The 27,936-nt window shown below is 42.5% G+C and overlaps 3 protein-coding genes and 2 long non-coding RNA genes across 8 annotated transcripts in view; 2 read left to right on the top strand and 3 right to left on the bottom strand.

Moving 5' to 3' along the window:
- The window catches only part of Hipk (Homeodomain interacting protein kinase), a 38,040-nt gene extending 12,458 nt beyond the window's left edge, over positions 1-25,582 (bottom strand). For 2 of the 3 annotated variants that reach the window (NM_167834.2, NM_001382035.1), the window contains exons 1-2: positions 25,365-25,582; positions 20,575-21,160 (exon numbers count right to left, since the gene is read on the bottom strand). In NM_167834.2, the coding sequence (NP_728531.1) occupies positions 20,575-20,863 (289 nt within the window). In that variant the 5' untranslated portion in view covers positions 20,864-21,160; positions 25,365-25,582. Of the gene's footprint in view, positions 1-20,574; positions 21,161-22,443; positions 22,584-25,364 lie in introns of those variants that run through there. The other variant, NM_138194.3, reaches the window with a different exon arrangement.
- On the bottom strand, positions 14,903-15,426 carry lncRNA:CR45808 (long non-coding RNA:CR45808). Its single transcript, NR_133144.1, has one exon. It is a non-coding gene; the product is annotated as a long non-coding RNA:CR45808 (long non-coding RNA).
- lncRNA:CR46249 (long non-coding RNA:CR46249) lies at positions 17,632-18,345 on the top strand. The gene is made up of 2 exons (NR_133143.1): positions 17,632-18,103; positions 18,188-18,345. It is a non-coding gene; the product is annotated as a long non-coding RNA:CR46249 (long non-coding RNA).
- A 128-nt stretch (positions 25,583-25,710) lies between the features above and the next one.
- Cypl (Cyclophilin-like) lies at positions 25,711-26,520 on the top strand. The gene is made up of 2 exons (NM_079150.4): positions 25,711-25,872; positions 25,965-26,520. The coding sequence occupies exons 1-2, from the start codon at positions 25,790-25,792 to the stop codon at positions 26,410-26,412; spliced, it is 531 nt and encodes a 176-aa protein (NP_523874.1). The 5' UTR covers positions 25,711-25,789; the 3' UTR covers positions 26,413-26,520.
- Positions 26,495-27,791, bottom strand: BORCS6 (BLOC-1 related complex subunit 6). Of its 2 annotated transcripts, NM_138193.2 has the most exons (4): positions 27,702-27,791; positions 27,214-27,640; positions 26,683-27,157; positions 26,495-26,625 (listed from the first exon to the last, which is right to left on the bottom strand). In NM_138193.2, the coding sequence occupies exons 2-4, from the start codon at positions 27,599-27,601 to the stop codon at positions 26,580-26,582; spliced, it is 909 nt and encodes a 302-aa protein (NP_612037.1). In that variant the 5' UTR covers positions 27,602-27,640; positions 27,702-27,791; the 3' UTR covers positions 26,495-26,579. The 2 variants fall into 2 exon arrangements, with proteins under 2 accessions (NP_612037.1, NP_001261214.1); NM_001274285.1 differs by having other exon boundaries at positions 27,214-27,704.
- Between the last annotated feature and the right edge of the window lie 145 nt (positions 27,792-27,936).

Here is a 27,936-nt window from a genome sequence, read left to right as displayed (position 1 = left end):
TATATACACCAGGAAAGGAACGGCTGCGGCTGGTTTACTGGGCTTCCTAGTAGAAGGGTGACGTGGGCGTGGTCAGCTTGGAAAAGCTAACTGGACATCGGCGAGGAGTGAGCGGCAATCAATGCTAAAATTAAGGACACACGCGATGAAAACTGAGACGTGCGGTGGGAAATTTATGGCGAAACTTGAGGCGGCGCCAGTAGTAAATGAAATGAAAATAATATGAAATGAAATAAATGCAATAAATTATGCAAAACGGAGCAAAGAGAAAAAACTTGAACACCAGTTGAAAACCGAAATTGAAATGGAAAGGCAGGCAGCTAATGGAGGTCGCCGCGAAGGCAAAAGTCGCCGGCGGAGGCAGCGAAGGTCAAATCGAAGGTTGCCCAGTTTCCAAGTCTCCTCTGCCGCCTCGGTCCTCCCAGCCAGCCCACAAGTTCGATTGCTCTCTCTCTCTCTCTCTCGTGGTCCAGTTCTGCTCCTGGCAAGGACTTCTTGCACAACGCTCACGTGGCAACAGCAGTGGCTGCATCATCCTGCCACCAGCAACAAGTTATATGGAAACACTTGCAGAAAACATTCTAGTTTACAATTAATACTCAATATAAAAGTATTAATTAAAAGTATGCAGTTATATATTTATATGTTTTATATGCAATTTAACATAAATTGCTAGTTCATATGTTTTATTGTCTGAAAATTAAGACAATTTTCCGTGCAAGTAAGTGCACTGCACATTCAGCACAAAAGTTTGCCAATGCTTTGACATCATTTGTCCCTCGGGTTACACAACGCAGCAGCTCCGGAAAAAGAGAAAAAATATAATAAAACCGATTTGTTTACGCAAATCTCGGCAGCAGTAGCTGAAATATAGAGATGCGGAGGAGGAGGATTTGCGGGGGAGGGGGAGGAGGCAAACTTGCAACGTGACGCAGTTTTAGCAAACAAAACGAATCTGCGCTGCCTGCGGTTTCCACTCGTATTTGTGTTTTAGTTGCCCCCTCCTCAGCTTTTCCAATTTCTGTGTCTGTTGCATAAAAGATTCAGCCAACTGTAAATGGGGGTGGAGGTGGGGCAGCGGGGTGCATGAACCTAAAAGGGGGCGTCGTATCGAATGATTTGCGGGGGCGTTTGCCCCCGATGCAAGCGATCTGCTCTCGGGGATCCAAAATGAATTGGATTCGCTTATTCAAAGAAATATCGTGATTGAATTGTACAAAAACAAATATTCCAAACTTCCATTATACATACGAATGTCGGTGCTAAATATTTGTTGGCAAAATATCCCCATATAAGACTTATAAAACCCTTGCCACTTCTTTAGAAATGTAGAATTCCCCAAGGTTTTCTTTGGTTTTTTTTCTTTACTTATACTAACATATATATGTTTCATGTTAACCCCTTGCTGCCCGAATGGTTCCGAGTTACCATTATCTCTGATGTTTCTTATCGGTTAATGGTTGATCGCTCAACGAGTTCATTGCGGTTTTTAAGCAGAAAACTGATAAACACACCGGGATGTGTAACTGAATGTAATATTGGTTTGGGTTCTAAGTCAACTTGGCATCACAAGGGTTTCTCTTCATAGATTTTTGTGGTAATTCCAGTAATCACATAAGCACACCTATAGAATGCTAGTTAGCAATTACAAGCTAACTCGAGGGGAATAAGTCCGATGTTCGGAAGCTAATAAAGTTATAAATTTTCGAGTTTTAGAGAAAGTTTCGAGAACTCTTTGGCTGGGTGGTGTGACTTTTTAGCATTTAACTTACACGCCGCGTTGGTTTTTAGCCCCATGTATGGTAATATTGTTTCAAAACGAAAATGCAAATTCACCACTTTGGTTTATGTGCTCTTTTGTTAAAATGCAGCCAAAAACCTTGCAGCGGAAGTTGAACAAAGCGAAAAACGAGCATAATTATATACCATCGAGAAATTCAAAATAAATTATTTACAAAACGGAAGCGGAAAGGCGCTAAATGAAAAAGAGGGAAGGCAGCAAACGGGCTAAATACAAAAAAAAAACACACACATAAAAAACAGAGGTGCGAGGGGAAAACACTGTGAAAGCAACAGGTTAGTTGGCTTGGACCCAACTTGTCTGAACTCCGGCTTTAGCTATAGCTTCGTGCTTGGGGTCTATAGCTCCTCCTATATGGTTGCCGTTGATATGGATGTTTTTGTTGCTGTTGCTGTTGCAGTGCGTTTGCCGCATATTAAATGCGCTGATTAATCGACGCAAACAATGAACAAGGGACGGGGAAGAAGTGCAGTGGCGGATCGGAAAAAACGAGGACAAGAACCGGGAGAAGCTTACACTGAAATAAAAAGAAGTGCCAGCTAACATTTTTTAATTTCATGTTTAAAATGGAGTTTGCTCGAATAGTTAAAAGTTGATATTGAAATGTTGTAACTACCAATTAGAAGCTACCAAACAAGTTGTAGCCAACCAATGTGTATGATTGCAAACTTTAACCGCATTATAATGAATATGCATTAGCACGATATGATATAGAAAACTTGGGAATCACATTGCTGTAACACTATAATTTCTTTTTCTGTGTATAGCAATCACGACGAGGGGCTTTCGGGGTGGCTGGGATGGGCGTTTGGGCGAAAAGTGGGCGGCTGGCGGGGAAGGCAGTATAAATATTTGTCGCTGCAATGAGAGCAATGCACGGGCAAGCATTTCCACTTGTCAACGCACCTGACGAAGCCAGCAGCAACAACAACAACAACAACAACAACATAGGTGGCACCTACAAAACATGAACCTACAGACACGAACAAAAACAAGTTCCAAAAGCAGCAGAAAAACAGCAGCAGCAGCGACAATTGCTCGGCCAACAAAGTTGCCGGCGACCTCTCCGCCCCCTTTCCACCTTTTCCCGCCTTTTAAGCCCCCCCCCCCCTTCCACAACTCCCTTGCAATCAGTATGAAATGGGAACAGGCAGAACGTGCAAGAACAACGGAGAAAGTCGACGTTGAAACCTGAGAAGAAAGAGACGTGGAAGGCAGAGCAATTACCCAGAAGCTTTCGTGATTCTTCTGCTGCTGCTTCTTCTGGCCATCAATTGTTATGTATGTTGCTGCTGTTGTCAATGTTGCTGCTGTTGTCAATGTTGCTGCGGGCTTGCCACATGTCCGATAGTCGATGGATCTGCTTGTGTTGCTTTTCCTTCTAATTTTATTACTGCCGTTGCTTCTCCTGCGTTTCTCATAGATGTGGGTTATACTACTGCTGCCGCTTATGGGACTTATGTTGCATAGACACAGCTTTGTTTGTCTCAAGTGTTTTCACTGATGTTGCAGCTTGTTTTCCATACATAGGTATGCCTGATGTTGCCGCACTTTCGTGCTAGAGACGTTGCTTTTATGGCTGTTCCAGCTTCATATATTTGTGCACTTATTGTTGCTGATTCTTCTGATTATGTATCTGACTTTGCTGCTACTGCTGTCGTTGCATATTTCATGGCCTGTGTTGCATATTTAACACCCGATGGCAATCTTACACTCATTTGCATACTCCACCCGCCACTAGCCCCCCTTTCCACCCACCAAACCACTGTGATGTTCCCAACCACAATCAGAAGACAAGTTATCTCGGGGAAAAGGAGCAAGAAGGAAGCGGCGACGATCTTAAAAATTGCAGATAATGTCAGATATGGCACTCGTGCAACAAATTGCAGAGACATGTTGCTGCTGCACGAAGAAGCAGGGCATGGAAACAAACTGTCGCCTTTCTAAAAAACGATGCAGAAAAAATCCCATTGGTACTTTCACAACTTCAAGCAAGAGGAGATGTACAAAAAGCAAGAGATAAAGGAGAAGCGCTCAAAAAGCTACGTTTCATATTAACAGATCCCCCGATCGGTGTTAAGATATACTAAAAAGTCATTAGTATGTGATCAACTCGTTTGCTAAGCTTCTGCTCATTTTTAATCAGCGCAATGGTTTCAGGTTCTCCCACCAAATCGATTTTCTATCTCAGTTAGTGGCTATCGACCACGTTAGACGGGTTCTCGACTCAATCCAAAGTGCATCGTTAGCTTCAGCTGGACATGGCATCGATGGCTAATGATGATTGAATCGATGGCCCGGCAACAACGGGCGCTGCATGCAACATGTTGCCGAGAAACGCCATTTACATATTTTCCAAATGGCAATCGGAAGTTCGTATTTTCGCATTTTCCACGCTTAGCCAAATGGAAAATGCAATAAATCAAATGCACCAACGGCGGCAACAACAACGCTTCAGTGAATTTCTTGCTTCGAGCTGGCAGCGCAAAATAAGAGTTGCTACTTTTATATATGTATGTATGTGTGTTATAATCCCCCTCATTTCGTCTCGTTTTGATTTGTGTGCTTTTGCAGCTTGGCAACAATATGACCAAAAGCCGAGGCCACAATGGCAATAACGAAGCTAAAAATACCCTTGATTGCAGGATATTTCTACGAAGCCCTTGGCGATTTCTCATAAGTGAACTTGTTACATTCTAATTGAGCACATTTCTTTGAAATTACTTATTCTACGAAAGTCTTCTTTGAATGTAACTAAAAAGAATAATTTCTGTAATTAACAACATTCGAAACAGCCCGATTTCTAGACGAATTTCCAGGGGTATCCAGAGTGAGCAACAACAAGGTGCTGAATAATGCTGAAGTTACTGCAATTGTTGTTGCTTTAATTGTTTAAGTTTTTCCTACAGCTGCCGTTGCTGTTGTTGCTTTTCCATTTGTGTAATTGCATTGCACACTTGATTGCATTCAAGACGTCGACTGAGGCAGCGCAGTCCGCTGCAGTGACGCCAATAAAGCCAGCGCCCAGCAACAACAAATCCCCAACGATCGCTCCCCTTTTCCATTCGATATCGCTATTTCTCTCGGTGCACAGCAAGAAATTGTGGGCAGATCAGTTTATCAGATGATAAAGAGGGTCTAGACACTCTTATTATTATTATTTTGCAAGATATTTACGAGATATTTTCTCTGCGTGGAAAGCTCAAGCTGACACTGCCATTGGTTAATGCTCGAATCGGGTTTCTTTCGAATATTGCCATTATTGCCGCGGAGCCACAACAATGCAACCAACAAACAAGATTCAATTACAGCAAACACAATAACACAAAATGGCCTTTAAAGAGCTGTGTTGTACTGCCTTTTTTTTTTGGTGCCGCTTTGCGGATCTGCCAAACAGACAGCAAAAACAGCAATAGCAATGAAATTTCCATTGCAATTTCAATTTAAATTGCGCGGATCTACGGCAGCATGGTTTCTAAGAGTTTTCCAGGCTATTGCTCGGCGCAGCTAGAGCGGCAAAATGAAAAATTAGGTAAAAGCAGGCACCCACAACACGATCCACAAATGCAGTGGCGTAGATAATGTATGAATTAAACATTTCTTGAAAAAAATTGTTGTGCTGTACATATTAAAGGTCTGGTAAAACGAAAAAACTAATGGCCTCGATAGGTTTTTTTTTAGTTTTCTTCATGTTTTTGTCTCGATACTATTCTCTTGGCCGCGAGTGTAGAACGCTTTGCCCACACATTGCTTGTGGATCGCAAGTGGATTTCTTTTGCTCCGCGAAAGCTTGTGGATGCTGACTGAGCAACAGATACGATGGCGGGTGGCGTTTACCTCCACCTCCACCCACTATCCCACCCCCTTCTTCTGCCACCCACTCAAAAACCCGCCTCGTAACGATCCACTTTTTGATCGCTTTTTCGATTGCTTTTTGCTGCTTTTCGGTTAAATGTTGCATGCAGTTGACAAGTCGACAGCGGCAATAGCAACAAAATCATTTCAAATTAAACGTAATTCATGGCAAAAGAAACCGAAAATACCCGACACAAAACCGAAACAAACCAACAAAATAATACAAAATTAAAGGGAAATTTGTTCGCCGTCCACTTTTCATCGGGTGAAAGTTTTGCTCTTCGCAGATTAAGATCAACCATTCGAAATGAACCGAATTGAAATTGGCAAATTGCACAGAAACTTGAAATTGGACGATGAATGGGAGGCTATGTAATGAAAGAATTGCAGAATCATTATTATATCTGAATGGTTTCGAAACTAAAATTGCCAGACTACTGCCGAAACACAAAACATTTGAATTTTAAACTAATATAGGTTTGTATACTTGTAGATTATTGGCATTCGATAGCCCCGAAACGATTGTTTGCTTTTCAGTTTATGAAAATATAAATAATATAACCCTAAAAAGTCTTTGTGAAAATTGTAAAGAGCTTCTTAGAAGGCATAAGCCAACTGTATGCAATCTTTTATCAAGTTCTTTCATCTAACCCCTGAAAACATTTCCCACAAGCGGCTCTTATCACCCTAAGTTCCCGCATTCCTCGCGTACTTGTTTATCTGATAGAACCCATTGTAATTAGGAATTCAAAATTTTTTCTCAGTTTTGTTTGCGTTTTTCCATGTGGCTAGACTAGCGAAACGACTTTGTGTTGAAGTAAACAAAATGTTGACGACCGCTTAAAGGTCGCTTGGATTTTTTTTTTTTTAGTCTGGCTATAGAATGACAACTACAAACAAAAGTATAAACATCGGGGCACATAACTCTCGCAGTTGCAGTCGACGTCGACTCGACGTCCTTCAAGCGAGCATTAGAAGCGTAACGCCAGCTGCAATGACCTAAAGTAACCCGACTGAGAATCGCAGAGAGAGACGCAAGAGTGTTGCACAATGCGACGAGAAGAGGGCGCAGGGGCGTGAGAGGACAGCCGACGGAAGTGGGCGTGGCCGCATAACTCTTCAGGTGTGCTGGTACAAGTGGGCAGGCAGTGGGTGGGTTTTTCACTTGGAAAACAACTTTGGCACAAAAAGAATCGAGAAGAAATAGCCATGACTGTGCGGCACAGAGACCATTGACAGGTTCAAAAAGAATAAAACTAATTTGCCAATGTATGGTCGCCATTAATTTGAACCGTCAAAAAAATTTAAGAATCAATAATTTAAGAATGTTTTGAACACGAACCAAAAGAATACAAAATATTATTTGAATATTATTCATATTCAATTGTGCCATACATGTGCCAGCGCATTAAACATCTAGATTATCTAATCTAACATAATTTTGGTTTCAATTATGATGGATCTCTTAAATGATAAATATAGATTTAAAAGTGGATGAACTCTGTGAATTGATTATATACCGATAAGAACATGCACTCCACATTGCAGGGTATTTTCGTAACAGACACTTTGAGTAGCGCCCAGCCAAGCGGAGTTAACTTCAATTGGGGTCAAACGCGGGTGCACTGGAAAGTGGAGTGATATGGGTTGCGGTGGAGAGGGTGAAGAGGGCGCAGAAGTCCGTGCCAGATTCTATGGAGGGGTGAGACGCGACAAGAACTGCAAAAACAACAGCAACCAAATAAAAATAGCATCAGCTAACCAGGCAGGCCGCCGTCCGTCTCTTTCGCCCAACGTTTTCCCTCTCTTTCGGCCGTGCGTCAAGTCTAACAAGTCTTCATCATAATGATCATCATCGGGAGAACTGGAACAACGATACTACATACAGTCAGTCTACAGTCGGAGGCAACAACAGCTACTAAAACTGGAAAATATTTTGACGCATGAAAGCAGCGCAAATAAAATAAAGTATGGAAAAACAACATAAACACAAACTGAAATGGACAACAGTCGCTGATTAAAATCATTCACTTCGTGGGCTACACATATGGGCAAAAATATTATGTTATTCGACTGGAAAAGTGAAAATTTGAATTCTTGATAAGCAATCATAAAGCAAACACACAACCCTCTTCAAGCCCTGCAATATCAAGCCATGTATTTAATTAATGTTTTTATTATACTCTTTCCTTTTCTCAATCCCTAAAAAGTTCGAGTATCATACTCCCTCTCTCGCGATTTGCAGCTCTTGGGGATCGTTACCGCAAAGTATCACATTTTTGCATCGAGTCTGTGCAAAGTTCAAGCCAATCCCACAATCCGCGTTCCCAGCAGACCCCAAATCGAGAGAGAAAAACCCGGCGAATCGTTTTCAAATTTCGGTATCCAATGTAATTTAAATGCAAATGCAAACAGGCTGCAAAAGAAGACGGCCAAAGGAAATGAAGCAAAAAGGGAAAGCGTGTCAATTTGATTGAACACACAACATAGGCAAAACGAGTCGAAGGGGTTGGACACAAACGAAAGGAAAAGCCAGTAGTAGTCAAGAAAAATAATAATAAAAACCGCACTGCAAATTAGAAATCGAATAAGTGTCGATTGCACTGTAAGCAGAAAGGGAAAACCAGTGGCCAAAGGCAATCTATTATTCGATTATTCATTCACATTCCATTGATTTGCCGCTTCGTTTCTTGGCGGAAATTCGACTTTGTCCCCAAAATTTGTCAGTTTTAAAATTATTTTCAAATTAAAACATTTTGTTCAAAACATAAACTTATTCATTATAAGTGTGATGAAACCTTTCGCTTATTTGCAGCATTCCCAATTGAAATATTTGAAATATTTCTGGTTTAAGCTAATTTGAGGAAACATTTTGATTCTGGTTATCTGTTTTTATTTTGCATGTGCGAAAATAGAATTTAATGCTGTCCACCTGCACTGAAGTCTCTCGTTTGGTTTAATTTCGTTAGGATTATGTTCCTGCCTCATCATTAACAGCATCATTATCACATATGTATATATATATATATGCATGATTGTTGTTCTGCTGGAATTGTCATTGTTGTTTTTTGCCCACAATGACGCAGAGACGAGTTCAAGAGTGCAATGACATTATTATGTTATCCCCCTACCCCTTCATCCTTGTACTATACACTTGCAGAAATATAGTTGTTCACATTGTGAAGGAAATCGTCGTATCACCACCAGCTTACAATATTCCATTCAAACACATGGCGATAAACAAAATGCATTTCATTTTAGAACGATTGATAAGGATGGTGCACTCTGGTTTTATCAGCTGTGGTGTGCGTGAGATAACGAAATCGCAAGCTTACTTCCAATAAAAGAAGCTAGTTATCGGTAAAGTCGGCAGAACTATTGTTTCAGTGCGATTCTTGATGCGTAGAAAAATTTCGAAAATTCCCATTGTAATCGGCTTGAAGTGGACATGAGTTATGGGTCGTGAGTGCGACACTTGAGTGATGAATTATTCACCCCGCCCCCGATTAGTTTAGCCTCGTTTTTAGACGCCCAACCTCGTGGAAAACGAAAATAAGCCAATTCCAATTGGGTTGGTCCGCTCGCTGTTTGTGTTCGGGCATTATAAAATATGGATCAATCGATGCAATATGAATTATGGCTACAAGGGGGGGAAGCAAAGTAGGAATTTCGTATAGCTGCTTGATTGGTTGTTGGCCCGGAATGGCGTGCTCTAGTTAATGTAATTGACACGCCTCCTTTGCATGGGCATTTTAAATTTTTCGAAACGATTTTTCAGAAAAGGCCTTAAATTCGAGGGAAACACTAATGAAAGTTTATAAATTCCTAAGAGATCGGGCAAGGGAAACAGTTATAGCATATATATTTTTATTTATGTATCTTTCTGGCCAATTCACCATTGCAATTTTCTTTTCGTTAATTGCATCTAACTACATCTTGTATTAAATAATTTCAAATGAATTGAGGTGCACGATACGTTTCGTTAACAAGACGCGCGAGCGAAAAGGGGACCACACGACGTATACGCAATAAAAACACAAAATATTACTCATACGCCAGGCAAACGCGTAAAACGCACGAAATGTGTTACATTTCAGGCAACAGCCATAAAGTCGAGCCAGCTGAAGAACTCAAAGCGCCAAAGAACAACAAAAGGCCACATTTAATGTTATGAGCCGCAAAAACGCACGAAAACAAGTTCAAAGACCCGAAAGGAAGCCAATACCGAAGATCCCCCCTATAACGAACATTGCCATAAAAGCGGGCGTGAAAGTTTACCCCCGAAAATAGTTCAACGGAAATGAAAACTTCAAGTCGAGCGCTAGAAATTCAAATGGAATTGTAAGCATATGGCATGCCAGGAAAAAGGAACAGAGTTAGGAAAAAAGAGTAATAAGAAAGAAGGCTGGGGAAAACCGAGAAGGCTGAGAAATTGAGTGGCCAGCAATAAAAGCACATAAAAAAGGGAAAATTGTTCATAAATTAACATAAAAATGAACAGAAAAGGAAAAGCAGCAAAAAGCCTCTGAAATTTCATACGAGAACAACTAGTGAAATGAGGGAACGCCAGAAGGAAGACCACTTCTCATAATAGTACCCAAGTTCCGAGAAAACCCAGACAAAACACAGCTCAGATAGCCAGGAGAAGCAAAAGCGAAGAGGCCAAGACAAAAACCCAAACAAAACACAAACTTCATGTTTTTGTTTTGGGGTGAAAACTAGCAGTGACATTGGGCTAGGTTAAGGGTATGAAAGGGGATGTACTATACTACTACTAGAGACAGCGGACCCCGCTGACATCACCGCTCTATAATCCATTCCTAGGGTGGCTCGACCGACCAGGCCAATATCCACAACTGCGGAGTGAGTTTATGTTGCAACATTTCGCCGAACGAATGGCCAATGACTAATAGAAGTGGAAGGAGTGCTGGCAGCTAGCAACACCAGAATGCCATCAACCGATGGAAGTTCTTAGTCGAAGATGTAACACGCTTTTGGGATTATAAAGCAGTCAGCCCTTATAGAAGGGAAATCACTGTTAAATTGCTTAGGAAGTAAACTCTTTTTAATGCAGTATCAAGGGAGCTGCCTTCAAAGCTTCTGCACAGATACAAATTTTGCTTCAAACTGTCGTAAGATCGATGAAAGGGTTATTTCACATTGCCTAATAAGTGTGATACTTATACTTGCCATTAATCGGTTTGAAATATATCCAAATAAGCGAATTTTTAACCATTTTTTCCTAATCCGATTTGAAACTGTCTCCGGCAGATGAATCACTTGTCCAGAGGCAACCCTATTCGGGACAGGGTATGCAAACTGTTTCGCAGCAAATGGAGGCAGCGAGCAAACAAACTCATGGCAAACTATGACTCAGTGCCGCAGTCGAGCCCAGGGGCCCAGGGGCGTGGCAAAGGGGGCGTGATGTGGCAGCAGCAGCCACAGACGCTACGTGGCAACGACAAGTTTCACTTGGCTCGTCGAGTGGGCTGGGGGAGAAGTTTGGCGCCGTCGTCGTCAAATGTGAGTGCGAGTGCTAGTGTAGGCTGACAGTTGGCAGCAGCTACGCCCGATCCCCTCCTGGCAACCGCCTCGCCGCCCATGGTCGGCCCACCCCCTCAGCAATTGCGAACTGAATCAGCAGAGAAACCCAGAAGAGGGACAGACGAACAGACAGCGGCGAAGGCTATTATCATAATTCATCACACAAATAAGCATTCATTTAATTAATAATACAAAAATGTAAAACATTAAATTCATAAATTATACAAAAATGCATAATTAATGTTAGAGTGGCCTGTCGTTATTGTCGTTAATTCCGCTTTTTGCACGTATTAATCAATGACGAACCAGCAGAGAGTGAATTGTGAGTTCCAGCTTAGATTTATGAACGCTTTCAAACGAGTTTAATGAGACGAGCTCGGGAATTTGTCAGTTGACTGCTTGCAAAAGGGGTGTGAACAGAACGACGGGTGGAAACCACCCACAAAATGTAGTCAGAGCTAGGGCAAAATCTTTAATTTGGGCACACAAATTTTTATCTTCACTTTATTATCAATCATAAACAGAAACAGTTCTTATAGATAAGCCCGGCCTATAAAGCAATATATATATACATATATGGTCCTATAAATCCCATTGAATTTCAGCAATCAGACGAGAATAAATAGGATTTTTGCAGGAAATTAAAAAAGATAGGTAAACTTAATAAACAGTATTCCTACCGATTTTCTATTTTAATGACCGGCGAAGCATACAACCTTTCGGCAGACTGAAATTAAAATTAAAACAATTGCCCCACTCAGCGGTCAACAGCAGCGAAAATAAAATATGTAAGTGAAATGCATGCAATGTCCAAAAAAGAATCGCAAACCAGGGAATGTAAAGCCGAAAGAATATTTTCAACTTAATTGCCCAGAAATTAGCAAACGAGAAAAACGAGCGCGGTCACCTTTTGCCGCCCAGAAGACGGGCGAATTTCATTTTAAATATTTAATTTAATCTGTAATAAGACAAGAACAAAATAAATATATGTACGTATGTATGTAAGTGCGCCGCCTTAAAGGCAAAACAGGCCGAAACAAAAGGGGAAAACCAAGAGGAAAAAACAAAAAAGAAAAGCAGACCGACCACAATGTTGCCTAACTGCACTTTGGCTGCAACTTTTTGCTTTTCTTATCTGCATTTTATGGACGAGTTTTACACGGGAATGTTTGCCCTTTCCGTCGGCTTTTCCCGCTTTTCCCCGCTTTTCCGCCAGCACAAATTGCAGATAGGTTGGTGGAGGAGAGGGCGGGGGTCCACATTTCTGTCGCATAACTTTGCCGTGTGTTTTTTATGTTTTCCTTCTCTTATTTATGCCTGCCAACATCAACAACGTCGAAAACGTCTTTTTGCATATTCAATATTTTCGTTTTGCTGGGTTTCTTCTGGCTCTCTGGTTGAATCGCTTGAAATGCAAAATTTAAGATTGAAGGAACTGGGCGTGGTAATTTAAAACAAAAGTAGAACGAAAACAACACAGCCAATTGCCAAGAAAATCGCCTTTAATACATAATGCACATAATGCGCACGCGGGCAACTTGATACTTTGGTCTCAATTCAAAACCTCCAAAAGTGCACGGGCCGAATTTCCTGGAACCTAAACTTTGCAATTCAAAACACCTTGATCAAGCGAGTCTATGAGGAACATTCACTACACTAAAACGGAATTGATAAATTAAAGCCAGTATTATCGACGGTTTTGTGTTCCCCAAACAGACGCTCCACACAACCTTGGCGGCTAAACAAATTTGTCTAATCTAAATCTACTTATATCCGCATATCAGCGGAGAACAGAGCTGTGTTTTAAGACAAATGGAGAGGCAAAAATTGTATATAAAAAAAACACTAGCTTTGTTGCCTTTTTTTGGCGGGTATTGTGTGGAACGCCCCGACACGAACGAATGAAAACAACAACATCAATTAATAATGGCGAGTAAACTTGTTTTGGCTTTAAAACGCAGCAGAAGGCAAAAAGGTATAGAAATAGCGAGCAGCAACACAGTAAAATCTCCCATTAGTCATACGATTTCAGCCCCGAAGCAACAACAAACATCTACACACCTGTAGAAAGCGAAAATGACAATAATAACAGGTAAACTACGGCCAGATACTTCGATAAGCGAATCAAAAACCTAGGAAAAGCAGTAAAAAAAAGAGGGTGGTGGAGCAATTTCTGGATTTTAGCTGCTAAGCCGACAGACTTTGCAAATTAAGGCCTGAAAACCGGCTACAGTGAGCCCACGAGAAGTGAATCTGGCAATGGTGAGCTGAAACCGATAAATGTATCTCCGGCATATGGAGCAAAATCTGTGAGGTGAAAGCTCAGCAAATGTCTCATTCGCCTGCTACAGTTTTCTCCGCAAGTATTCCTGTAGGCACTATTTGAATTTTCATAGATTTCTCGCATTTTCACTCTCCTCCTTTACCCGCTTTTCCCAACCCGCACCGCCCCGTCCACCCACTTTGTTTACCTATTCCCACGGCGAGGAAAGGATTTTAATAGAAACTTCTCTGCAGGGCGTCCCAGCATGCAAAATGGAATTAGCAAAAAGCGGTGAGAAGCAGAGGGAAATCTGTGGGGTCTGCATGAAATGCACACTGAAAGAAAAACTCTAAAATACTGGAAAATGACGATACAACTACCTAATGCTTCAAAAATGGTAGAAGAGATTTTGTTCAAAAAAGTATCTGATAGATACAATTAATCATATACAAAATTTCAATAGAATATAGAGTAAAATGAAGTTCTTACAGTGTAATTGGGAAACGACCCAATCTGGACAAAACAGGCAAATAGAGGCACGTGTTGCGGTGGCTTTCCTCTCTCCTGCCAACGCAGGATGTATCTAAATGTATCTTCTGTTTGTGTGTAAACCAAGTCGCATTTGACGTTGCTGTCGGCTTTTTTTGTGCAGCCTTTCAACGCCCGCGCACAGTTTGTTGCCTTTCCCTCTGTTCTTGTTGCTCTTCAATTGACTTTCTATAATTGCGTTTAATGTGTTGTGACGGAGGCAAAGACAACCACCCGGTGCCACCCGCCAATTATTGCCACCACCCGACTGCTTCAACTAAATGTATGTATGTATATCCCTTGTGTATGCCACCTTCGTTGAGCTTGTTGTGTAAGTCCGAGAATTCTATTTCTGTGCCCGGTGTTCTCTGCATTTACTTTTGCTTTTTCTTGCACCTATCGCCCATTCAGCACCGCCCCATGAGAACACACCCCCAACACCCACTGTTTGCATCCTTGGCTTAAACAGCTTTGATATTATTTAATTTGCTGTTACAGTTGCAGCAACTGGCTTAACACATTCTAAGATTTTTCTAAAGAATTTCTCTAGCTCGAATTTAATGTCGAAGAACAGATTCGAAACTTACTTTACAAGTTGCTTTTAGAATCGAATCTGGCACTCAAAACAAGCTTTCACTGTATTTACTTTTAATGCTACTTTCATTCATCTCATTCTTTTCAAATTCCCTTCTAATCTGTTTACCTGCTCTTTGCTTTGCGTAATCTGTCGCAATGTAAATTTGCGTGTAAGTGGGTGATGGGCGGCGGTGGTTTTCGAAAGGTGTTTCGAGGCGGGTGCTAAAATAAGAGCCGGCATGTAGCGCTGCCAAAAAGTTCTGAGAAATTTCATTAAAATTGATTGATCGAAATGGAAATTGAAAGCGAAATGCGAGACATTGATACGGCGAGTTCATTTCAAATTTTATTTAATACAAACAAATTCCTTTGCATCTTGTCAAGTTCTTAAATATTCTGTTCCCAAATTGGAGTATAATTTCGCCATTATTAGATTAAGGAATGCCTTTCATTGGAGCTTACTGTACTTGCGGCACCCAACAAAATTTCGGTGCTCTTTCCCACAGTGCTCCCAATGTATCTTTTCGTTCGCTGTTGAATTCCTGTTCCCTTTTCCCATGTCGATGCAATTTTTCGTTTAAATAACAGTGGGAGCGGCAGGGAGGTACCAGATCTCTGTCCATTAACACTTGTTAACCCAATTTAGTCTCAATTTCCATAGACGACGCACGTATCTGTATCTGCAACTGTAAAAGTATCTGTATCTCGGGTCGCCGCGTATGCTGGAACGTTGTGGAATACAATTCGAGTAAAAGGCCCTGCATTGTCACACGCACAGATACACAGCGAACAGACGGGCAATAAAACAAGTGACGCAGACATTGACAGCCCGCTCTACAATGGCAGCAACCTCAAGGCTTACCGCTCTACAGTTTAAAGGGGATACACACCGGGGGTCAACACAATAGCAGTAAATGGGTTAAGCAAAAAATCTATGGATGCCAACAACACATGTATGCATCAGTATTCGTAGCATGGATTTGAAAATATCTGAGGCATATTACTCAAAGATAACTTTTTTAGGCATTTCTATAGCCCAACCCATTCTACATCATAATGTCCGCAGCTGTACGAGGGAAGTTAAGCTTTTAAACCAACTTGTGTTGGCGAATTTTCTTTATACTGCTTCTTAGCGCGTTTATTGTTTTTTCTTGTTTAAGTTTTTTTTTTTATCATTTTTATGTTGACCTCCATTTGTCGCCGTTCCCCAAAGCTGCAAACTAAAGAGCGGAGACTCCAAAAGAGTAGCAGCGAGATGAGAATCGAAGGACGTGGCGCTTAATGGCAAATTAGAGTTACTCTTTCATAGGCCATTTGAATTATGGTACCAATGGGTACCATAATTGTCCAGCAACATTATTATAAAGCTATCTATATTTTGCAATCTATCCCATATCCAAATGTATGATTTCTCCTGCACGTACAAGGTATCCTTTAGTCGACTCACACATACCCATAATTCTCACTTGTTTTTCGGGGACTGCAAACTCAATTAAAACTGCCAACTGTATGCGCAATGAACGTCTACAGACACGCGAAACAAGTTCTCAGACTAAAGAAACTGGTCCGATTTCTCAGAGTTGCTGCTCCGCTCGGCGAAGATCTTTCGGAGCACCGAGACCCAGGCTCAAAAATCAACGAAAAACAACCGAAACTGAGTTGAAATCAATGTATGTACATCCATGATGAGAAAGAGACGGCTGAAAGTCATCTAACCATGAACGAAAACAGCCTCAGGAACAGTACACAAAGTTCAGATCTCCCCGGGAATTATCATATTCGAATACATCAAATTGAAACTCACTTAATCACTTCGTGGGGATCATCAAATCTATTTTTTGGCTTACCTGCAACGGAAGAGAATGAATATGTAATTAAAGTATGGCAATTATCAGTTAATTTAATGTCTAATAATAAAATAGTGTGGTGTGTGTGTAATGAATTTACAGTTTGGGTATTGAATTTGAAGGAATTGTAATGGAATTCCACTTAAGGTATTGACAAACTTATATAGATTTTAAACTAGTTTTCATACATCTGGGAAAATACCATCCATTTGGCCTCGACTAGCTGACCCCATCCACCATATATTAGCCAATATACAGGCCACGTATGACAACACCAGAAGTCAAATTTGGTGGCATGTCAGAAATAATTGAGGGAAAAGCTAAGCAAAATAAATACACATCATTAAGATAATTTGGTGCCTGTCCTCTTTTATCCACTGTATCTAGTATCTGGCCCCTCGTTTTTACTGCTGCCTTGCGTTTTGGTTAATTGAAATGTTTGCCATAGTCGACTTGAGCTGAGTATCTAAGTGTCTGTGCATCTGGCAGATACATACAGTCATCACGGACAGCTGTCATTTTCACGAGTTTCCCTGAGTGGCGGACCCTTTAAGTGCCCGCCCAACCCCAGTTTGACCTTCCCGAGTTTTGAGTTGTGAAAAAACAATTTCATTTCTGCCATCGATTGTGCGGATCTCGCCCTATCGATCGTAGGATCCTTCAGTCCGTAAGATATTCACCCCAGAGAGCCATGAATACGAGTATATTCATGAATTTGCAGCGGGTCGGAGTCGTTGGCTCATTTAACCATTCCGAAACCAAATCTAAATTTTGTTTACCCGTCTTTCGGTTTTCGTTGTATCTGCACTTTGAGCCTACGTGATGTCTTGCATGGAAATTTCATTTACATTTCTCGTTCGCATGTCTCTTTGGGTCTGCTTCTCGTCTTTTCCTCACATGTCAACCGAGCAGCCAAATATATTTTCGGTCGGGCCAAAAATAAAAACCAAATCAACAATAATATCATTGCAAATTACTCAACATTTGCTTAAATTAAAAACTTGTATCAGTATCAGGAATTTAAAGGGTATTTTAAAATCACAAAATAAATACACTACAAGTACATAATTTAATGAATAATTGTCATAATAATAATAATAATAATTGTACATACAAGCACAGTTTAATTTTTAAGCTCTAATGGATTTGAAGGGAATCATGAGCTGGGAAAAATATGAAATATTTATTTAAAACTAAATTGAACTTCTCTCGTCAGCAGAAACAACGTATTGTAGAACGTGTCAGAAAGGGACTGATTGACATGTGAGCTTGCCCACCCGTGCCCCGTCTCGCTCACCGACGTATTTCCCTCTCTTTCGCTCTCTGGGGCTTCTGTAGTGCGTGGGCTTGGTAGAATGCTTTTGAAGAAACCTTTGCTGCTTTTGGCTTTATTTTGTGTGTCGCAAAAGGGAACACCGAGAGGCACGCACACACAAACGCCATTAATGTATCACATAACCAAGTAGCAAGTAGCTAGAGAAGCGGAGAAAGGGGCCCAAAAGAATGGAGGAGAAGGAGAAGAAAGGCGGGCGGAGAATAGGGAGCCGTCTGAGTCTTAATGAGAGATGCACGCGTGTACCAATTTCCCTTTGGGAATCCATTTTGGACACGTTCGACATGTGGAACCTGTTTGTTTTCGGGAACCCAGACGGTGGAACCTGTTCCCAGTGAGGTCTCAGCCCAATCCAGGTAACTTCGAGAACCGGGTGCATCTGGTTTTCCATAAACGAATATTGTTTAATTGTGATTACCCCACATTGACTCATCACACAGACACTCACGTTGCCATCTCTAGAGTATAGAATAACGGTGTCAGGCTGCAGCAGAAACAACGAGGCAAAGTGAAAGATTCTCGTTATTAAAGATGCCCAAAACAAGAAGAAGGGGAGCAGATAAGAGCAGTAGACAAAGATTTAATAACAAGTTGTATTAAATACCCTTGTGAAGAGGTTTTTCTTTAAGCTTTAGAAGTTCCATACTAAATCTTCATTATAAGAGAATGTACAATTCTCTCTTAATACTTACTTTAATCTGATTATCAATCAGATAAAGATAAAACAATTGTTAAATATTCGAATAAAGATTTAAAAGCTGTAACATCCTCAAGCAGAAAACAGAGATACCCCGCATAAAGTCAAATGCAGGAGAAGGAGAGCAGACAAGGCGCACCGGTTATGGGCATGTGTTGGTGTGTATCTGTGTGAGCCGGGTGAAATTGCAAAGAAAAAGAACGCCTACACAGGCAGACGTAGAAAGGGGTAAAAGCGGGTTATAGAGAAGAGGCGAAACGGGGGACATAGGAGACCTGGACCCGAGGAAGACTGGGCTGGGTGCACAGCTGCCTGAGCTCCTTTCACCCACTCAAAACCAACGTGATCCGTGGCGAAATCTTCTGCGGGGTTAGGGCTCACAGTCGGCTGAAATTATTAGCAACCGGCGGAGATTTATGGGCGAAAGTATACGTGCAGCTGGCTATCAGTAATGAAAAGGCAACAAAGTAAGCGGAAACTTTTTGATGCCGCTGATCGACAGGCAGAGAAAAAAACCAGAAATGTGTATGTATGTGAAAAACCGCAGATGAAGTCGAGAATGCTGAGCGAGAAGTTAATTAGGGCAGAATGAAAAGACACGAGAAGAAAGCTGAACTGAAATCTACGGACATTTTCACCTACTTGATAGGCAAGGCGTATAAACTTTATATGCTTTGAGGTATCAGAATTAGCTGAAACAATTATCCCCAAAAACTTTTTTTTGTCAGAAATTCATAACAAACGATAAGAGTGTGGAAATAAACAAATATCTAACCGATGACAGCCAGAAAATCAAGTGCCACACACAAAATCAACATGTTCATATCGCAAAAACTAATATTTTTGGCTATACCCGTACCCCGTACATTTTCGAGATATTCGGAGCAAACCCAGAAATAAAAGAATCGTATTCTCGTATAAAAAAAAAATAATAAAAATAAAAGTATTATCTCGATTAGGGGCCAGCCAAACAAAACAAGATAAACATTTCGCAGAAGAGAACAGCAGAAAATATGGTGGAAAAATTACCGAAAAAGAAAATAATACAACAAATTCCAGCCACTCTGATGACGACAACAAGCGAACTGGCAAACTGGCGAATGGGGAGCGCAAACAACAACTGAAATATTTTTATAAGTCGCAATAAGCGAAAAATAAATAAAGCGAAGGAAACACTGAAAATACAGTCGAGCAAAGAGGCGGAGCCGCTCAAAAGCGAAAACTTAGATTGGGAGACAATTGGGGTGGTAATTGCGTCCGCTGGAATTTTCAATGAGCTCGGGGAACAGGGGTGCGGGGGACCTTGTGAGATATCAAACAATAACTCATACTATTCACAGAGCAGATAATGTGAATGAAGCCAGGCAAGTCGAGCAGCGAAAACATCATCGCAAATTTTAAAGGGATTATGGAAGGGAATCTTCTTCAAGCGCCAAGACAGACATGCTCGAGCATGCAAGCGTAATCGCGGATAGCGTGGAAAATCCAAAGATACCAACCGAAGTACAAAACAAAGTCTAAGAATGTCCACAAACCCAAAAAATACAAAACGGCGACAAACCACCATGCGAATTATCGCTTCCTTGCACTCTCACCAACCAAACCAAAAATAAAGAAGAAAAAAGTTGCCATGGCGTCTATTGTGATAATCAACAATAAAAAGGGGAGGCGCTGGGGGAAATCGGGCGATAAGAGTGCCCAGAAGAGGCAGAAATATGGCACGGCAACCAATAATAATAAATATTGCGCCTAGTATTACTAAACAACAGGGCGCATTTGCCCACGGCGCGTGTGTGATAACGATAACTCAAGCAAATTAAGCGATTGTCACAATAATCGATGAGTGCTATCACCACGGGAAGGGGCAATCAACCGGACATATTACCCATGATTCATTCGTGTGGTTGCTGAAGGTGCTTAGCTAAGCAAAAACTTATCCGATAACTTATATTTATCCGAATCCGATTTACACTGAAAACTGCCTGCATAACATAATATATCGAATTCACATGTTATCGACATCGAATTCAAACCTTTTGACACCTATAGGTGGGGATTTCGAAAGCCTAGTCACAAATAAAGCTAGTGCACGTCTGTAGTAACTATTTGGATGGCTAATAAAAAACTCACCTGTTTGACGTTTTCGCTTGCTGGTTGCTGCTGCAGCTACCGATGAAGTCGATGCGGATGTTGCAGGTTGCCTTAGGATATGCTGCTGTTGCTGCTGCTGCAGTTGTTGTTGTTGTTGTTCCTGGTGACGCGTCCCGTCCGTAGTTGCCGTTACCGTTTGATCGCCGTAGAAGGACGTCGCCCTGACTGAAAGTCCCGCTCCTAATCCCGAACAGAATCCGGATCCCCCGCCCCCGGCAACGGCGTAGTCAACGAAATCGGACGCTTTTGGGGGGTAGGACGTTTTCATTGGCGCATGCTATCCCGCTCGACGTGGTCGGCTGTCTCCCTTGCACTCAGTTGGCTTGCATTGGGGTTTTTGGGTTCCGTTCGCCTTTTTCCGGCCGCTTACAAACTTATGTTTACAAACTATGTTTGTACAAAACGTGGCGGCGAGTCACTGGCGAATTTCGAGTGACACCGTTTGAAATTTCACGTGAATTCAATATTTTAAGGCTTTTAAGTAAAATATTTTACGAAGAGGATATATTTACAAGAATATGCTTTTTTCAAGACAAATACAATTTATGCCAAATTAAAAGAGAATCTGCAAGTAGAGGGAGAACACAATAGCCATTAGCATGGTCGAATAAAATCACGTACCAAAAATATCATATCACCACACTCGCACACCTGCCCGGCATTCATACGTTTATATTTTAATTCGCTTTTGAAACTTTCCATTCAAATGTGTTGTCCAAATATTGACAGTGGAGACTAACTAGTGAACTAAATAACTTTATTTTGCTTTAAGTAATTTTGTAATGCCTTGGAAAGGCTTGTACAGCAACTTGGTAACTTTATGTTTCTTGCACGCAGAACTTCCTCATCTAGGCTCTACTGTAATTGTTTTGTTTTTTACTTGATTCCACTTTTAAACTACGCAAAAAGCGGCGTGAAAGAGAGCAAACTATAAAAACAAGACAAACACATTTCGGGTGTCGAAAAATGAAAACCACAAAAGAACGAAAAAAGCAAACAACAATAAAAACATTTGGGAGATACGCACTTGGCCCCGCACACAAACAACACGCACACTAGCGCACTTTTGGCCCACACGGATACACACCACGAAACCCTTTTCTACGCACTTTGCTGAAAATTCTACGAAGCCCCCTAAAATTAAACCTAATTGGCAACTTTCGTTGCCAAACCCAAAAAACAAATCCACAAAAAACAACAACAAATTAAAGCAAACACAAGCCGGTTCCAAAGTTATTAAATGGATTGCTCAGCGAGTGGAAAAGGGAGAGACAGTTTTGCTGAATGGATTTTCGTTCTGCAGCTGGCGAGTAAATGGATCCTACGGATACCCTTGCCTAATGTAAAATCGAAAAACGTAGCTCAAAAGGTTTTGATGGCCATTATCCGCACAATACCGATTAGTAACTTGATAAATTCACAGCTTTCATTACAGAGATGAACAGTGAGAATACATATTTCAGATGGGGCTTTGGGAAACACAATATCCCTTCGACAATTTACACGCACTCTCTAACTAACGTCTAATACGACGGCTCTTAGTTAACTACGTCGCCGAGAAGAGAAGAGGAAGACGGAGAAATCCGAAACCGGGCTAAAACAAGTTTCTGAAAGCGCTTCTTCTTGCCGCTGTTATTGTCCATCATCTCATTTTGGGTGTAGCCAAAATTAATATTTATGCTCGTTGATTTGTTTGCGGGAAAATTGCAAAACATAAAAGGTTTTCTTTCGTAATATTTCACCGCACAGCACCGCACTCGCACACACACTCACACACACACAAGCAGAGTTCACAAACACCTGCCAGCGAGTCCGGTGTTTATTTATGCATCTTAATTTGTTTTGCACCTTTTTCGCAGCAGCTTCGCCAGTCATATGTATATGCAGATATATATCTTGGCTTTCTGTAGCTGCCACTTCCTCGACGGCCGTGGCTGTATCTTCTGTGGCTGCAACGTCCGCTCGCGAAGCCGTTTGTGGAGACTCTGAATCGAAGAATTGAGGCACCGAAACTTTGTTGCCACAGAGCCGAAAAAAGAGAGCGGACACTCGCCGCTCTTCTCGGCTTCGGATTCTTCCAGGCGCCTGCGCAAGCCCGGTCTCCGCTCTTCCACTACCCACTTCCTGCCGCTCCAGAGAAGGGCTCCACCCCTCAAATTGCGACTTTTAGGGCTCTGCCCGGGGGACGAATCGCGAAATTATTTTTGCTTACTTTCTCTGTGGTTGTTGTTTTGGTTTTTCCTTCCCTTGCTACCCTATAATATCCTGGGTATCCTCTGCTTCGACCTTAACGTAAATGTTTAGGGATTTTCACTTACTATACTATACTATATAGTACTGTCTCTAAACTGGTCTTATCTGTACAAATTTATGATCCGGTATGAATAATTCCAGTAAGGGGTAATCCTTCGTCGGATAGCCGATTAAGTGCTTGATTGCTTACGTGGATGTCCCTGTTCGGGCGCCATCCAAAAGTGTGAGGGGCTCCATTTGACACGTAAGGATTTGCGTCGGCAGCAGAAAGCAGAAGGAAGGGGCGGAGAAAGCCAAAAGGGAGGCCAAGAACCGGCAAAGGGGCACCTTGTGAAATAGTTTTTTTTTTTTTTTGTTTTTTGTTGAGGTGGGTCGAGGAGAGGGGGTTGCGATGTGCGAATGGGCCAAAGTGGTTTAGTTGGGCAGCCGCCGGGTAAAAAGAGGCGCTGAGGAAAACTTGCGTCGTGGACAGACTTAATTACACACATATAGAACGAGATGGAAATGGCTGCGTGGATTGAACACATTTTTAGCCGAGCCAAAGAAAAGGTACGGGGGGTACTTTTCCACCAAAGGATCAAAAGAGAGCATATGGTTTCCAGCATGCTGAAAATAAGGAATGGAGAACAATTCTTAGGAAAACCTAGACTTGAAAAGCGCAACCAAACAAAAGGTAACTAAACTGGTGAATTCCCTATTACTCTTATGTAAATAAGCCAGCGCTTCAAAGAATTGCAATTTCCCCCAAGCACAAAAGTAAAGAGAAGGTAAGCCTTAAACATAATATTATATTTTTGTTTATAATTATGGTAGTTAAGCAACATTGTAATGGGCGGTGGCCTTTGTCATTAAATCTGGCATGGACTTTCGGGGTTTATGTAGCGCAGCAGGATGCGAGTTCGACAAGTCTGTGTCCCCGGGGGTTCCCCGCAGAAGACTTGCTTAACTGCAGCTTGAACGGGTTCTGCTTTCGGTGGCGACGTCAGCAGTCAGTCCTCTGGACTGTGCATCCACACCCTTCTTCTTTTCTGCAGCGACAACGCCACAATTCAATCAGCAATATGGTTGGCAGCCTGGGCATCAATTACAGGCCAATAAAGCTGGGTCCCCACTTACCCCCCACCTCCTAATCTCATTTTCCAACAGCTGTTGGGGGCGGAGACCTGTGGGAGGGACAGCTAACATATGGAAGCTTCGGGTTTTCATTTTTTCTCCCTGTAAGCTCTAATTGACAGCTGCCAAAGTGGGCGAGTGGGTTGGGGGAATGAGGGTTGCGCCGGGAAAACCCACAAGCAGTAAGCCTCACCCCTCCCCCTCCAATCAACTCGTTAAAGTTGTGCAACAATTTCCCTTTAAATGATTTACATAGGAAACCCATGAGGGAAGTGTGAAGGAGAGGGGGCACTCTCTCGATCTCTCTCTTTCGGTATCCTTGAATGGAGGAAAAGAGAGAGAGAGAGTGGAGAGAGCAACCGGCGGCGGTTTCTTTGATGAATCGACAAACGCTGATTATGATGACGCAGCGTCACAGGAGGATAAACGAGTGACAGAAGAGAGAGAGAGAGAGAGAGGAGAGAAGAGAAAGATTAGGAGAGAAGGGATAAGGCAGTTATTTCCATTTCCGCCTGCCAGCTATTGTTCCTCTTTTGTTTTGATAAATGCCAAAAGAGTTGGCAATAAATCCCAAACAATAAAAATTGCCCGAGGGAAGGGGATAAAAGTCCCAAAAGTGGACAAATTATTCAACCTACTGAGACTTATTTAGTTCCAGGGCATTCCAGACTTACCCACTTTACGGACTACATGTTAAGTGTACGATATTATTATAAGTTTGAAGACTTTTATAAACAAATTTTAGCAAATATTCTTAGACTTTTTCTCTCTTAGAGGCTATAATATCAATTAAAATAGAAAAGAGGCCAAGAAGCATGTATATTCTATGGGTTTGACCGCAACTGCTGATTAAATAAAACCAAACCGATCGCGGGTTTATTGTTTGCCATTGTGAATTCAGTCGCCTAAGCTAGGGAATTCAAACACAAAAATCCTTAATTAACGAGCGAGAGAGAGGACGATAACAGCACCCGCATTCGAGAAAAACAATGGAAACATCGAGTTTTCCCTTGTGGAAACCGCCCCCCAGGAGAGAAAGAGAAAAATACGAACCCTGTAAATTAATTGTTGCTAACAAAAAGCAATCGAAAAACGCGAGAAAATCAAAAATTCCAGAGCGAAAACAAGTTAAAAATGCAATTGAATGTTGATACGCTCTTTGTGTTCGCTCCCTCTCTCTCCCACACACAACAGCACACACACGCACACGAGCACCATACTAGTGGGCTACTTTGAGTTCATCGTTTTCAATTCATTTTCGAGAGTTTCTCTTCTCTCTTAGCTCTGCTTCCTCTTCTTTGCGCTCAGCAAACACAACACAGCAACAAAAAAAAACACGCTACCACACACACACACACACTTGCAGCTAAGGGAAAAGGCTTTTCTTTTCATATTTCGCTTACTTTTTGCTTCATTAACAACTATACGTGGAAAGTGCTGTGGAAATTTGATTATAAAAAAACACTCGCCATGATTCCGATCCTCTCTAACTTTTCGCGTTGTCTCACTCACGCTCACGCACTCACTCTTATTATCTGTCTCTTTTCTCGCGAGCCCGACGAAAAATTCCGTCCGCTAAATATTTTCCACGATTTTTTCGTCGAATTTTGAAATGGAACTAATTGAAAAATACCCTTGCGTGTGCTCACAAAAACCCTAAAAAATACCAAGGTGCGTCTATATACTATACTATATATATACCAGAAGTATACCGCAGCAGTTCAGGGTTGCCAGGCGGCCTAAGTGACTACGCTTAAGCTGGTCACTCTGACTCTGCCGGTTTTAACAATTTTACTGAAGTCTCGCTAATTTAACAACAAATATAGTTATGCTGTCCCTAAGCGATCCCAACAATGCTGGTGGCATTCCCGACAAGGCGTGGCAGCCGCACTTCGTGACCCTGGAAACGAGGTGAGTCCGGAGCTTGAATGCTCGATAATCGCCGAAACTGAAGACTGAGCATTTGTTTATCACATTATTTGTGGCATTTGTGCCCCGCGCAGCATGGGAGAAATCACCGTGGAGCTGTACTGGAAACACGCGCCCAACACCTGCCGCAACTTTGCCGAACTCTCGAGAAGGGGCTACTACAACAACGTGGTGTTCCACCGGATCATCAGGGACTTCATGATCCAGGGCGGCGATCCCACGGGCACTGGCCGCGGAGGCGCCTCCATCTACGGATCGGAGTTCGCGGACGAGCTGCACGGCGACTTGAGGCACACGGGCGCGGGCATCCTCTCGATGGCCAACTCTGGACCGGACACCAACGGGTCCCAGTTCTTCATCACGCTGGCGCCCACGCAGTGGCTGGATGGCAAGCACACGATCTTCGGCAGGGTCTACACGGGCATGGAGGTGGTCAAGCGGATCGGCATGGTGGAAACCGACAAGAACGATCGCCCCGTGGATCCCCTAAGGATCATCAAGGCCAAGGTGGAGAAGCTGTGAGCCAAGGAGGTGGATTTTTTGGAGGAACTGCTAGAATAAGTACGATTTAAACAAGCGAAAGGTATCTTTCCATATGGATTTTATAACACTGATTATATGTATTTACGGAATGACTAGAAAGACAAGATCTCTTTGATTGGTTGATCACAGGATAGCGTAGCCCTATTTTACATGGTGCTGTCCAACATGTCCACCAGCCGCTTGATCTGCCTTCTGCGGAAGAGAAAGTCCATTACACTAAAGGGATCTGTCTTGAATTGACCCACTTACATGCGCTGACCCAGCTGCTCTGTGGGTTTCATCGACTTGGTGATTTCCTCCGCCTTGGCCAGCAATTGGTACTGGCACTTGATATTCGCGTCCAAAGTGTCCGTCAGCTTGTTGACCGCGTTGCGATGGACCTCCACGTTGTCGGCCGTTATGGAGGAGATTGAGTGCAGCAGGTTGCCCAGGTTTTCCATCAGATTGTCCACCGAGCTGGCCAAGTACTGAGCCTCCAGTTCGATGTCGCTCAAGACGCTGCCGTCCACTTCGGGAATGTTGCGCGACTGCAGGAACCGCCGCGTGAGCAGACCGTTGCCGGAAGTGGCTCCAATGGGACCCATGGAGCTCAGGGGCGTGGTGTGCTCCGAGGAGTAGGCCGAAGCCGCCACGCGCTCGCGCAACTTGGCCTCTAGATCGTGGGCCACAAAGTGGCGCATCCCGTCGGAGTCACTGGTTTCGCCGTCCAGCTCGTAGGGCACAGCTGAAAGAAGGAAGATGCTTTAGTCAGGAACTATGGGTAGATAACCTAGAACCCACTGCTCTCTGCCTTCAGTCTGTGCCTTTCGATGTCGCCGGAACTGCCCTTAGAGTTGCTATTCGAGTTGCTGTTGTCCTCCTCCTCCAAGGGATCGTCTTCCTCGTCGGGATCCTCGCCCGAATCCAGGTTAAGGTATTTCTCGCCGTTGGGTCTTGTCTTTGTGCTTCCGGGAATCGCAGCATGGCCAGTGGCTGTGGGCGTCAGATCCTGGAGCACGTGCTCTGGCACCGCTCCCGGATACTGAGCCAGGAACGGAATTTCCGTGTAGGAGGAGGCGGGCGTGGCTCCGGATCCAGAACTCCTGGCTGCCCCTTCCGATGGGCCACTCTCCTCGGCCACATAACCGTAACGTGGGCGGATGGGAATGTCCTGGTGGCGGTGCGACATTCTGCACTGCTCTTTTCAATCCAAGGAACTTTAGGCAGACTAAGAAATGTATGTCAATTTTCTGAATGAAAACCAAAACAAAGCATTTACTGGTATATACCAAATGGTTATCGATAACATCTATTTATCGAATGTATTTGCATTAGGCCCTGTTCAGGCTGAGGTCCACCTTACCTATATCGAGCCTTTTTTACGTAGGATTGACCTATGCAACTTGATGTGCGTAAACTATATTTTCCTAACCCTGATGGAAATTTCGGTTTTAGTGAGAAACAGATTTCAGATGTTATTTGGTTGAGTATATGACAGTTCGATAGTATCGCACACTTACTCTT

The sequence above is a fragment of the Drosophila melanogaster genome, chromosome 3L (assembly GCF_000001215.4).
Source record: "Drosophila melanogaster chromosome 3L".
NCBI classification, from domain to species: domain Eukaryota; kingdom Metazoa; phylum Arthropoda; class Insecta; order Diptera; family Drosophilidae; genus Drosophila; species Drosophila melanogaster.
The sequence above is the reverse complement of the archived record's forward strand: the minus strand, read 5'-3'. Positions and strand labels throughout refer to the sequence as shown.

Bases quoted from the DNA above. Each gene is read 5' to 3' on its own strand.
- Cypl (NM_079150.4), top strand. From the start codon at position 25,790: ATGCTGTCCCTAAGCGATCCCAACAATGCTGGTGGCATTCCCGACAAG. The intron at 25,873-25,964 runs GTGAGTCCGGAG...TGCCCCGCGCAG, and splicing joins TTCGTGACCCTGGAAACGAG to CATGGGAGAAATCACCGTGG.
- BORCS6 (NM_138193.2), bottom strand. From the start codon at position 27,601: ATGTCGCACCGCCACCAGGACATTCCCATCCGCCCACGTTACGGTTAT. The intron at 27,158-27,213 runs GTGGGTTCTAGG...TCCTTCTTTCAG, and splicing joins CAGACTGAAGGCAGAGAGCA to CTGTGCCCTACGAGCTGGAC. The intron at 26,626-26,682 runs GTAAGTGGGTCA...TCTCTTCCGCAG, and splicing joins GAGCAGCTGGGTCAGCGCAT to AAGGCAGATCAAGCGGCTGG.